At 37.9% G+C, this 13697-nt stretch overlaps 1 protein-coding gene across 3 annotated transcripts in view; it reads left to right on the top strand.

The window, feature by feature from the left end:
• The window catches only part of sema3h (sema domain, immunoglobulin domain (Ig), short basic domain, secreted, (semaphorin) 3H), a 51068-nt gene that overhangs the window by 6626 nt on the left and 30745 nt on the right, over nt 1-13697 (top strand). For all 3 annotated transcript variants that reach the window (XM_067527275.1, XM_067527274.1, XM_067527273.1), the window contains exon 2: nt 12999-13153. In XM_067527275.1, the coding sequence (XP_067383376.1) occupies nt 13097-13153 (57 nt within the window). In that variant the 5' untranslated portion in view covers nt 12999-13096. The remainder of the gene's footprint in view (nt 1-12998; nt 13154-13697) is intronic.

The following is a 13697-nucleotide window of genomic DNA, read 5'->3' as shown; positions in this document are numbered from 1 at the left end:
GACAAACTAAAAATGTACAAAAATGCAAACCTGTCTATATCTGAGAAATTTGTCCTGAGTGGAGAAGTGTGACTGACCAGACAACGATATGTGTCTTATAAAAGCACAAACTGCTTTAAATGCTTAAATATATGCCCGATTTCTTCCTAACCCCTCTTTGGTCTCTTAATGACAAAATGATCTGTTATTCACTCCAGCTTTATGGTGCCCATATGTAGGAGTGAGCCTACATGCACATACATACACACAGACAGAAGGCTGTAATGGGTCCATTATCCCAGTGATTCAGTGAATGCCAGTGTGATTTCCTTAATGATAAATGGCAGTTACAGATACCATCTCTGTACAACACACATATGCAGAAACATACACACTGATCCTTTGCACTCGCAATTGAAGAGCTACTTAAAGTAGATATACCAAGTGGAGAAACACACACACTTAGGCAACATATACCTTAACACAGTTACATAAAATCAGGAACTTTCATAGGAATGCTGTAATATACAAATCCACTTGTAAAGGCCCTATGTATCTTGCACAGACAAGCAAGAATGCAAACTTAAAACAACATATTTCTGAGACCTATACATTCCCACGCATGTCATGTCACTGCAGACACCATAACTGCCTTCACAGCTCCATGAGCACCTACTTTCAAACTCATAACTAACTCTGTCAGAAGAGAATATGAAGATGCATCACATTATTACAGAATAAAACTCCATATGTGCCTCAGAGGAGGTTTGGATGGTTTATTAAATCAGTGTGAATTTGTTTCCTCACATTGAGGCTGAGCCATGTTTTATTCATACACTATTCAGTCAATTGGCTTGTCATAAGCATTTAATGTGAATCAGTCAGTGGAGAATATTTGAATTAAATCATATGAGTTTGTTTTTTTTTTTGAGTCGAGACAGTGGCTTTGGCCTTTAACCTATACCCTCTGGATTTCAGAACTCCCTAAGATTTGATGAAGGCCCAAAGGCCAATGTACCAACAGGGCCAAATGTGATGCCAACTAGCCATTGTGTAATTTATACCCCTGATCGGGTTTCCTTCAGATCAGGTCCCTCTTTTTTAAAAATTAATTTATGCACATTTGAGTTCAGGTCAGTTTTCAACAGGTATGTTTTGGGTTGGGCTCAATATACTATAGAGCTTCAAATGAATATTTTAGAGCCCTTCACAACTAAACATTAAGCTAGCTACTGAGGCAGACCAGACTATTCACATTATTAGCAGACTGAGCAGTTCTCGTTTTTTGGTTGATGTGGCCTGGATTATATTACCTACTTTTAATATCACTTTAGTTGCAAAAATGTGTGTCTTGATATTACCAGCCCTAATTTTGTCAGTTATTCAGCCATGGTGTTGCCTAGTAAGGTCTAGCAACAGAAAGGTTTTGCCAATCATTTTGCCAAACATAAACTTATGCTTCCATAGAAAACCCTGACAAACTTGTTGTTTCTAATAATTGAGAAATGTTCTGTCGCTATGTTGTCTGTAAGGCATTGAAACTTTAAGACCGATCAGCTGAACTGTTTGTGTCAAATTACTGCAAATTTAACTTCAATCCCGTTGACCTAAAGGGGATTAATTGAATTGTAATAAGGAGACAAGGTGTTTTTAAATGTAGCTGATGCTAGTTTTTACATCTTCAGGTGTTTTTGCAGTTACGTTTAAGATGTGAAACTGGAATCTTTATGGATTTCAAACATCTTCCTCCTTTTTCTCCAGCTTCACCTTTCTCCTCTCTCTGTATACTAATAAAGCACAAAAGGCTTCAGAGCAATATTAAAAATCAAGAGATATTTCATTATTCATTTATTCTTTCAGATCTGTATCTATGTAGGCCAGTGCTTTCCAGGCTCTGGTTTGGGGATGTTGCTGAGATGTGGATTTTACTGGCACAGAATCACGATATTCTTCTCTATTATTAATTTTAATGGAAACCAGCCCCAGTGGTGGTGCTATGATTGCTTGTCACTATCAAAGTCAAATGGCAGTTGTTTGTTCATCCCTTCTTTATAAGGAATCCAAAGAAGCCAGTCGTTTTGTCTGTAAGTAAACCTGAATTTGCAGGAAACTTATGTGTAAAAAAAAAAGTTTAGTGTTTTCCCAGGTTCTTAGAAAAGACTTCTGCCTCCTTTTTGAACTCACTATTAAATGATATTTAGGGGTCTTGAGTAAACCTTTTTTAAACAAAGTTTAGGTCCTTATTAAGAGCTAGAAATCCTTCACTGAGGGGCTTGGTGCTTGAGGGTTTCCCCTTCTCTCTGAACGCTAACAGTGAAAGGAGTCTAATTACACTCTTGCTTTGGCAACAACAGCCCCTGACAACAGTGGACATGCTGTAAATTTACCCTTGAGAGATTCCTGGTGTTAATATCACAGGTTATGTTTAGCCTGAAGCATGGAATTAGGCAAAAAAACAAAAAAACAAAACAAGCTTCCTATTTTCTCCCTTTCCTTTAAGTGTATATTTTCTCCAATCTGCCATGCTGTCAATAATTAAGAGCAAACTTTTTCACCCCTGCTCATTAAATGTGTCAGCCTTTTATTGCTGTATAAACCAATCACAAAAAGAGTTTTACTTCGCACAATTGACTAGGGGATTTACTGTACAGAAGATTATTGTTCAAAGGAAGTCAAACTCAATCAGAACTTTAGTAGAAATACCCAACCAAGTAGATTAAGGTTTTTTAATGTGCTACGGCAAAATGAATTCATCATATTTAGTGTGCATGCCTCTGGCTGCAAAACATTTTAGAAACCCTCATCTTGAGTCCTTAGGTTGTTTTGTAGATATATTTCTCAGCATTCCTTTTACTTTACCTCCATGTTGGAATTAAACCTACAAAGGCACACTTGACTTGTTGGCCAGATTGAAAGCAGAAGTAGACAGGATCAACTTTGCTAAGTCTAATAGTTTACCTCATTAGCTGTAGATTAGGAGAGGCTGAAAATGTGGGAAATTAGGGTGTGTGAAGACCTAGGGGGAGGTTCCTTCCAAATAAAATAATCCACTTTGGGCTTTGCCCACAGCATTTGCAGCAGGAATTATATATCTGTGATAACCGGAAATCATTTTCATCTTACCTTTGTCTAGAATACAGATGTAAATTAAATTTGTAATGTAAGAAATTCCAGATTTGATTTAATTAAGTGATTTTGATTAGGGATATGAATAGTATAATGCAGAAAGGCAGGTAGTAGTCTCCAGTAAAATATGAGATTAGGGCTAAATGTACAAGGGCACATATCATTTAATTTTTAACCTTTGGTGTTACCGATCTGACATTCCCAAGGCTGCGTAAACACGAATCCACAGAAGAAACCACAAGAATTTAATTTCCCCTGTTTTGTCAGTGATGGGAAAATGAGACAAAGTGCCATAAAAGTTAGGAAGTTAGACTTCCTTTTCCTGTTTAAACACAGCCAGGACTTATCAGAAAATAGAGAGGATGTCCAGTGATGTACCGATGAGACTTTAAAGCCAAGATCTGTGATAAATTTAAACCTCACTGCTGATTGTAAATATACACTTTAGCTCAGTGTAGACATTATGACTATTCATATTCTTCACAGGAGAACAACTTGGTAGTCTATTTTTAAATCATAGAGATGATAGCCATTGCCCATTTGCTAAAGCAAATGTCCATGGAGCAAGTCTAATATGTTTTCAGGCTGAGCCAAGAAGTGGTAGCCAAAAACAGCTTAAAGACGGCAGCAATATTTTATTATGTTGGCTGTGGACTTCTCTTTTCAAGTGTTCACTTTATACTTCCATCCATCCGGGTCACAGGGGGGCTGGATTACTTAAGTATTACATAGGTAAAGTCATCCCGATGAGCAGAGGGTTTGTTGCAGACGCTGATCGAAGGAGTCACTAGACTGATCCTTTTTTTTCACCAGTCCATCCCACTATAAAATTTATTCTTTCTTTTTGTTTCTAAAGTTGTAAATCTCACAGCTCAGCCTCACCAGCATAATTGACAGATCTTAACAAGCAAGATTAAAGATAGAATGCATGTCAGATTTGGCCATGTATTACTTTCGACATTACAAATGTGTTATGTGTATAAAACCAAAGTTGTCTTTTTTTTTTTTCCAGAAGATTTGTAAGAACCGATACTTAAAACCGGTACCAAATTGATGGAATGAGGGTTTGCTGCGATACCATAATATTATATGCATGTATTGATGAGATAAAGAACAAATCACTCTGGTTAAGGCAAGTCTAGGTTTAGGTTTAAGAAAGCTAACTCCTGGTGGCAAGTCAAAGTCAGCTCTCATACAAGATCGTGTATAATTCTGTGAATGGGAAGCAGAAAAAACTGTGTTTTCAGTAAACAGAGTGTTTTCAGTAAACTTTTATTATCTAAATTAATTTGTAAACACAAATTAAAAAGTAAATACTGAATGGACTCTAATGTGCGTATGGCAACCCTGACAGAACAGTTTGATTATGATGAAAAATCATAGGTTAAGGTCGAAGGTCAAGCTGTGCACGTGGGTCTGGCCTGTTGGTGACACAGTCCAGATGTAGTGGGTCTGGGTGTGTGTGGGTGGAGGGAGGGGGGTGCTGGGGTCTTTATGGAACAGCAATAAGCAGTAACCTGTTTCCTCATCAGGGACAGAAATCTCATCTCCAGAGGGTCAAAAGACAAATCTGACTGCAGTTAACATTGGATTTTACATGTGGGGCATCTCATTAGGCCCCTGCAAAAGACAGGCATTATAGAGCAACCTGCCAATACATTGTTCTACTTATAACTAAATTCTGATTGAATTTAAAGTACATATTTTAAAACATATTTTAAAGGACATAAATATAATGTGGTCTGATCGCTGCATAAGAGACAAAGAGAGTAAGATTTTAAGAACTTCTGTTTAGAATGTGCATTTCTTCAAAAATGCCCATCTGTGTGCCTATAGGCCTTGTTCCCAGACGTCTGTAGGCTTCGTGCTGTAATTGCAGCAGTAATTGGTGAAGTGATAACCCTATTTCCACAGGAAATGTGCCCTGGTTTCCTCACCCCCGCCACCATCACTCCCCCCTTGGTGGCGCAGCCAACAAAGTCCTCCCTCTGAGAACGTTATACCAGACAGCTAACGTTCCCTAGGGCTCAGCGAGTAGATGAACAGACGGACAAAGACAGACACACACATAGAAACACACCTACACACATGTGTGGCCTACAGACACACTCAACATGGACAATGCTGTAGGCTGTGAGAAAATAATTGGATAGATTAGTGGTAAGTGTAGCTTGTGTGGGTGTATGTAGCAAAAGCTTTTGTGTCTGGATATAGAAATGAAAACTCACTGTAAAACACCAGGAAAATTACAAAGTTGGTCTCCCATGAGTGAAATAGCGATTAAAAGAGAGACATGCTTTTTTCATCATCCTACGTCACTTATATTTCACTGTGTGAGTGCAAACGTCTGCAACACTTACAGAAATATTCTTTTTTCTTTTTCACGATATGTTGCAAGTCCCTCAGTCAGATGGAAAACTTTTCTCACTTAAAACATGACACTGTTTATAAACTGGAGTAAAATTTGACTTCTGCAGTTATTTGAGCAACTTATCAGCTGTCAAAGATATATACGGTTTCCTCATTTGTTGATTTTTTAAAATAAAAGGTATTGCTTTGTACCAAAATAATTCCATGAGTAACAATGCATCACAGCTTGTGGCACATGGAGATCAGGTTTCTGCTGGTGTTACAGGGCACTACACAGCCAGAATTCACTGCCTTGCATCTGAATCAATACCAAACTCTATAGCTGCTGATCTATTTATGTAAATTAAATTACCTTGCAAAGAATTAATTCACTAATCACTATTTTGTGTCATGATTAATGTCTGCACTGCACACCATCTAGTAATGCGTGCAGAGCTAATCATTAGTTCCAAATCAGTCTTTGTTTGCCATTTCAGGGTTTTTTTTTTGTTTGGGAAAAAGACAAACTTGCTCCACATTTTTTACTTTTGTACATGCTATGATGTATGTGAATATGTTGCACATCTAGATTTTTTTTATTGCATAGCTTAAATTTTAGAGTAATGACATTGCAACAAAGAGATAATTACTCTAGGACTGGTTTATCCAAAATCAGCTCAGGCTGAAAAACAGCTGCATCAGCACAAAATTGTAGTTTCATGTTATATGAGCATTTAGGTGTGTGTATATAATAATAGCATAGCTAACAGCAGGCTGAGGGTTTGCTGAGGTGTTTGATCATGAAAGTGGTCGCACACAGATGTATTAGCCTGTACATTTGTATTTGTGGGTATGTGGTGCAACACATGTGGTGCAACACAGGAATGTTCTTAGCTGTATCACAAGCTACACAGTTGCTCTAATCTCATCAAGGTCCATTAGAGCCCCCATGACCAGTAGGCTTTAATCTAAGGTTCATCATAGATAGAAAATGCCGACCCAGTAATACACACATTTAAATACTAATATAGATTATATGGGTCACACCAAAAACATTCTTACCATAAAGGCAAATGCCGGCAAGCTGGTCCTTTCACAGATATAAAGGAATGTTCACACGTTTTCAATCAGTGCTTAAATATGTGTGTCTTAGCATTATGTCTTAGCATCTCTGTTCTTTTGCATCTTAATCTTTTCTGTCTTTGATTCCCAATGACAGGAGTCAGGGGCCAATTGGCTTGGATCAGAGGTCAAGACCCTCGTTGACCCTCACTGTCAACTTGATGCTGATAAGAATGGCTGAACTGTGTGAGCGTGTGTGTGTGTGTGCGCGCGTGTGTGTGTATGCGTGCATGTGTGGAGAAAGATGAGATTGTACTGCTTTCACAACTGCTTGTACTACTTTATTATAATATACCTATTTTATATTCTTGTACTCTATCATGTATATATTTTAGATATTACTTCCTTGTATCATGTAGTTAAATAAGATATATTAATTAGCTTTTATGAAAAATGCTCGATCTGTAACTCGAGTTGCCTAAATTTTTGATGACCTTAGACCAACATTTATGCTACTTGATGCTTCTATTAGCAACATTATTTTTTAGCATTTTAAAAACACAACATTGTAAAGCTGTAGCTTACTATGCCTTACCATACTTACCGTACTAAGCAGTATCCAACACACTTTAACTGCCATAAAAGAGAACTGCCAGTGCAGGCCAAACGTTGATTTATACTTGTGTGACGAAGTTACGCAGAGACTACTCTGAGCAGTTATAGTTATGTGTTGGTGTGTCTGTGGCTGCCATCATGCTGCCAAACTGGTGGTTGGTGATTGGGTTTCTCTGTCACCATGTTAAGTTTCTTTGCCACTGTGGCGTGTTATTTATTTATTTTTTTAAGTTTGTTTTGGTGTTTTACAAGCAATAGTGACAGAAACTAAGTAGATAATGTTGAGTTGCAGCTAATAGCAGCTTCCTTTACTGAGATTACTGTAAGGCAGAAAATACAGCAGACGTTCCATAGACCTGCTGAAACTATTGCTGCAGAAAGATCAAGTGAACCATTCACAGTATTTGCAGGTTGCTAAATTTCTGGGGAGGCTACAGCTTAGGGTTCCATGGCCAGGCAGAACCTGGCCATGGAACCTAAACTTAATGCTTTGCTAAACCCTGAAGGAGTAAAGTAAATGGTTTAAAAACTCATTACTCCATTTTTTTTTTCACCACAAAAAAACTTTCTGGAGAAAGGTCTGCGAATATTCTAAATAATTCAATTACTTATCATCTGTCTCAAATCCAATATAATTACGAGCTTCATCATTGTTTTAGGATGAAATAATCAATTCTAAAGAAATATTACACCGTGAAGTAATTATATATTACCCAGCCACCAATGTAATTACAGTTTATTTTTTATTTTAAACCAGCTTGGCACATTATAACGGGGCTTTTGATGTTTTTCTTAAATTCTTTACTGTCTTGTATTCTGTGCCAAACGACAAGTCACTATTTTAGTATCGAATTGTTTTTCCAGATTTAAATGCAATTTGAAGGCATCTGGAAACTTAAGAGTTATTTTAAAAATCAATTTCAATTCAGGAAAAGGCTGCAGAGTTGAGAAAAGATTGCCTCTGGGTCGATAAAAATCATCAAAAAGCCCTTGACAAAAGCTTTCACCAGAACCTCTCAGAACATCTATTTAGAATTTATTGTGACTGTAAAAGAAATTGGTTGACCTTTTGTGACCATGTTTGGTTAATAATAGTGAAAAGTGTAATTTAGTCTTGGAAGGTGTGTGTGTGGGTGCTAAGATCCTGTTATATGCTGGCAGTGGGCACCAATGATGCTTTTGTCTGACATATTTGTAAATGTATGTGGTTGCTGGTTTGCGTGTGTGTGTGTCTGTGGGTGTGTGGGTTGGCATTTGTGCCTGCATGCCCGCCCTTTAACTAAATGGCTTTGATGTCTTGGAAAAACGCTTCATTCCTCAAAACTGCCCCCTCTGTTTTAGCCAAAGTGTTGACGAAAATGTGTGCCAAATCATTTATCTGTGTTTGTGTGTGTGTGAAATGGCGGGGGGGATGCAAGGCCAAGAGGCACCCCTCAATACACCACACACCACACACACACCCCAACCCCCTCACATATTCTGTCAGCATGGTTGCTGTTGCCAAAGCAACTGTCCCATGAGTAAGGGTGGGGTAGGTGCAGTTGGGGTTTCATGACTGAGTCAGGGTTGTGTGTGTGTTGTGGTGTGTGTGCATGTGTGTGTGCAAGCTTGTTGTAAATAAAATGTTTTTTTATACTGAATAACAGCTATTCATTGTTGCAAGGTATTTTTCCAAAACTTCTGTGTATTTCTGGGTGTGTGCGTGTGTGTGTGCGGGATAGATGTAACACCAAGAGAGGCTGCTTTGGTGTGTGTTAATGGTAAATGTGAATGTGTTTCAAAATTGAACATGTGTGCTGACTCACTGATTGCTCCTACTTTCTTTGCAATTGTATGTGTCTGTGTTTGTGTGTGCATATTGTTGACAAAGCTAATCTCAGTTCCCCCTGCTGATCTGAGTGTCATCCTTCTGGCTATTATGCTGATTTAATGCACTCCAAAGGGAGGATGTGAGCTCTACTTCAGCCTGTCTGAACCAATAGGATCTTGTGATGGTAACAGATGCTGAATGTTGCTGGTGTTTCCACTGCAGACGTTGTTTCACATTCAATTAAGCTGAGCTTTTCCTCTTATATTAAATTAAGCAAGGTCATACTGCTCTTGTTCACTGTAATGCAGATGAAGTGCAGAATGCAGTAGACTGAGCAAAGTAAATTCCACCAGGCTTTGAGCAACATCGAATATTTTTTCATTTTTATAATTTTGGTCATACCTGGGTTATTTTAACACTGTTGTTAACATTAATTTCTAAGATACATAGATGTAAAGGTACTTCTATATACAGCTTTACATTTAGTTAAGCATATGGCTAGTTTTGACCAAAATGTTTCTTTGTTAAATGTCCAGTTTTTTAATTGTTCACACTGCTGCTTCACATAAATTCTTTGTAGGGCCAAACAACGCCTTCAAACAAAAAACATAATCTAACAATCTTATTGATGTGCCCACTGGGATTAATGAAGCAATGATCAGTGTGAAGCAAAACAATTTACCTCTCTGACCATTTGCTGAATATTAACAAACCACCCAGTGGGTAAATAGGCAGATATGGTGCATAACTTTCCTCTCCTACTGTGACTGTTTCTCTGTTTTCGATTATGTCTCCATTTCCATTGAGTCATGTCCTCTTCACTTTTCTCTTCTTATTTCTTTTCTGCTCACCCATCTCTTGCATTTTTGTCTGACTGTCAGCATGTTGTGGTTCCTCATTTCTGTCTCCAGAATCTTTCTTTTTCCTCATCCTCCTCTTAAATCTGACTCCTTAGCCTTTTTCTGTACCCTTCATTTATCTTCTCTTTTATGTCATTTTCTACTCTCCTTCTACTCACCCACAGCTGCTTTGTTTTCTTTTTTTTCCCCTCACCTGTCATCTATCCAATCATCATTTTTCAACCTGTCACCAAATCATTTTCATCCTCTCTCATCTTGCCTTTGGACTCCTTTCCATATGCAATACTCAATACTCTTTTGTCCTTGTCCTCAATCTACCTATGACCCTGTTATTACACTGCAATTTCCTGCATGCCTGCAGCTACTCTTTCAGCCACTTCATCTTCCTTTCTCGCTTAGTTGCGCTTCCTCTACAATCCACCCATATGCCCATCATCCCCTCCACCTTGTCACTGGAACAGTCTCTTTTCTTCACTTATCAACTATTCCTGCCGAATCGCCACCCAGATTTTCCCATTTTTCTTCTTCCTGCTTATCATCATCCATCTCTATCTATTAACTTCTTCCATCAGGATTTTTCTAACTGTGATCTTCTGCATTTGCTTTCCTCCTTCGTCCCTTCCTCAACTGTCTATCATCTTGTCATGTTTTGACATTTTTCCTATTCTCATTTTATACCTGTCTTCGCCAACCAGGTTATTTTCATCTTGCTGTCACGTTTACCGTGTCATTTTTCTCATCGTCTCTCCCTGCTTCTTGTCTTTCCCTGTCCTTCTTCTCTTTTTTGTTTTTCCACTGGTTGGGCTATTTATCCCTCTTCCATTTAGTTTGGAATGTATGTTCTCCATTAAAAAATCAAGTCCAAAACAAGTAGTTACATTTTGTAATATGTACTTCTGTTCAGATCACCTAATTGCTTATCAACCAGGAAATGTAGACAAAAGTCACAGGGGTTCACAGCTTGAAGCTTGTTAATTGGGAAGAGTTGTGAAAACCTGTCATCCTGCCATGTTACGCCTGTTAAAATGTGCTCTTTTCCATAAGCTCTGTCTAATGTTCAAGCATGAAAAAAAGGCTGAATATGGACTTTAGACTGCAAAACATATTAATCTCTCACTGGTGACTTTACAGTGAAGCTCTGTGTTCGTTGCTCTTTGGCAACTTTAGGCAAGGAAATCTGTTGTGTCTGCAGCTCAAATGGTTTGACAAGGGATGAAACAACAAAATTGTTTAGACATTTATGTTTGCTTTTAAATCATTGTTGTCACAATACTACTTTATGCTCGTTTTTTTACGTAAGTTCTGGAGGCAAGAGTAGTTCTTCGATGTCAACATCCCCTTCCACTAGTTTGCATGTATTCTTAACAAACCACACATAGTTCTCTCAGAAGAGGGCACACGATCACATTTTCAGCAGTTCAACATGAGTTATTTTGGTGTTGCTCTAATGAGCATAAAGTAGTACCAATTAAGCTAATTAAATATTTTGTATGGCCTTTCTCTCACCCTAATCCATTGCTCATCATCTCTTCATCTATCCTCACATTTTATATGCATTCACTCATCATATCATGGTCTGTCTCAGTGGTCTTGTCTAATTTCTTTCTGCAGTCATTTAGTCCTCAGCATTTTAGCTGCCCCATTTATTTTCAAGCCAGTCAATATTTTTCAGTTTCTCTTCCTTATAGTGTTAATTTACTCACATTTCATTTATCTGGCAGTTCTATTTCATATAAAGAACAGATACGGCACAGTGATAAATATATTTTGAGTGCATGTGGGGTGTCTACTTGTGGGGGGCAAAATCCAGGTGCTGTAAGAGGAGTTATAATTTGTGTATAGTAAACCTTTCTGGAAGACTAAATACAGGTTTTTAACATTATTAGATTGAGATAGAATTGTTAACAGCCCAGGTTTACATTAATTGACCTTAATGTACAGCACTACTACTTTAGCATCCTGTGATTCAATGAAATCCACTTGGGAAAAGTTGCTAGGTGTAAATTATTTATTCAGTTCAATTTTAGCTGCTTGAAAAAACACACTGCATGTTAGAGAGATGTTATCCATCACTGCCAAGAAAGACACACCAAAAGAGCAGCTGCCACTTGAACAATTATAAACTACAATCTACTGTGGTTTTTTATTAGTATGAGTTATCTGAGTTTGCTGCCACCCTTTAGGATGATAAATTATTATATTCAGTCTCAATTTTTCCTTAGAGTGAATCACTGCTGTGTACAGTATACGTTAATTATATGTTACACTATTATCCCATTTTTCCTTCAGGTCTGGTTTGTGCAACATATAGCAAACAATTTACCACTCTGCCTTACTTCCCTTTGGTGTGTTTTGGTACAAAGCACTGCAGGATGACCAGGTTGTAGCAGCATACTTGAGTGCATTTTGAGCCCAATTTTCTGGGATTGAAGTTCAAACTGTTTTTACAAGTTCCTTCAGCTTCTCAGTGCTATTTGGAGCTGCGGATGTGTGAAGTTATGACTGGTACTACTTTAAAGCTTATAAAGTATGTCTGAGCTTTGTGAGCCAATGCCAATCCACTAAAGAACACTTGGCAGTTAAAAGATGAAAGTTAACACAAGACAGACGGACATGCATTTGTTGTCCTTGCTCAACTATCAGCTCATCTCTAACACCATAGCTTCTATAGTTTACATGGTGCAAGAAAGAAATTATATAAAATTAGCACATTTAATTTGGGCATTCATTATCAGTGCTTTTAGATATCAGTCATTATACAGTCTGTCTGGTAATATAGTTAAGTATCTGTGCCTAAGTGTATGTATTTGCTAATTGCTGAAAGATACATTACAGATTTTTTTTGTGTGTGTGGAGCATCCACTGTGATAAAAGAACAGAAGACAAATAACCAAGAATTGCCTGATAGTACAGGTGTGGGAAGGCTGATTTGATTCTTTGCTCTATAGTTTAAGAACGTTGACCCTTCTAAAGGTATGAAATGATATTGAGAGTTGTATACAGTTATATATTTATTAATTTTTCCTTACAGCCACGTTTGTCTGTAAACCAGAACTCTACTCTTTCCTACTGTACTGTGCAGGAGACTGAAGACAGTTTAATTGTTTTCTTAATTTCTCCAGATTTCTTCCGCTACATTTTCAAGCTACTAATTTCAGTCCAATATGTCTATTGTTGTTGTTCTTCTCCTCTATCAGAGCTGATACAGAACAGTCGCCTGTTGACGCTGCCTCTAGCAGCTGGAGACCTGCACTCCTTGCTTCCTGATGAAGACGGGAAGCGTCTGTATGTGGCCATGAAAGATAACCTGCTGTCTACCAGTCTGGACGACATAACACAGAATCCACGCAAGGTTAGAAATAAGGAACGCACACACGTACAGATATTCACATACCATTTGGAGGAAGGTGTCACACACTCAAACAGCAGACATATGCTTGAATAGTTATTAAACTTATTGCAACATAATAAGTTCCAGTCAGGGAACAAATTATTCTCTGCACATTCCTCACATTCCTTCTTCTTCTACTGGCAGTGTTGCCAAGCTGCACCATCACTTCTGCATTGGTAGTGTTGGAGAGGTAGTTTGCTTTTAGAGCAGTAGAATTTTGGATCAATTTATAAACAAATGAGCAGATGACCTGGGCTTCACATTTTTGAATTCTTATTAAACACAGCTGCCTGTGTGCAGCTGATAAATTCAATGCCTTATTTCCCTAATCGGTTTATTGCTTTTTTTTTGCGTACTTTTATACAGTTTGGCTTTCTGAGGTTAATGTTCATTATAAGTGGACATAAGCATCACCAAGATTTTCACAACATAAATAATATGAAGCTCAATGGTTTGACACTAGCAACTCAGAGGCAGCTCGTATGTCAGCTCTACCTTTTCTCGG

This window comes from Channa argus, chromosome 13, assembly GCF_033026475.1.
Source record: "Channa argus isolate prfri chromosome 13, Channa argus male v1.0, whole genome shotgun sequence".
In the NCBI taxonomy this organism is placed as follows: Eukaryota; Metazoa; Chordata; class Actinopteri; order Anabantiformes; family Channidae; genus Channa; species Channa argus.
This window is presented reverse-complemented; position numbering and strand designations above follow the sequence as displayed.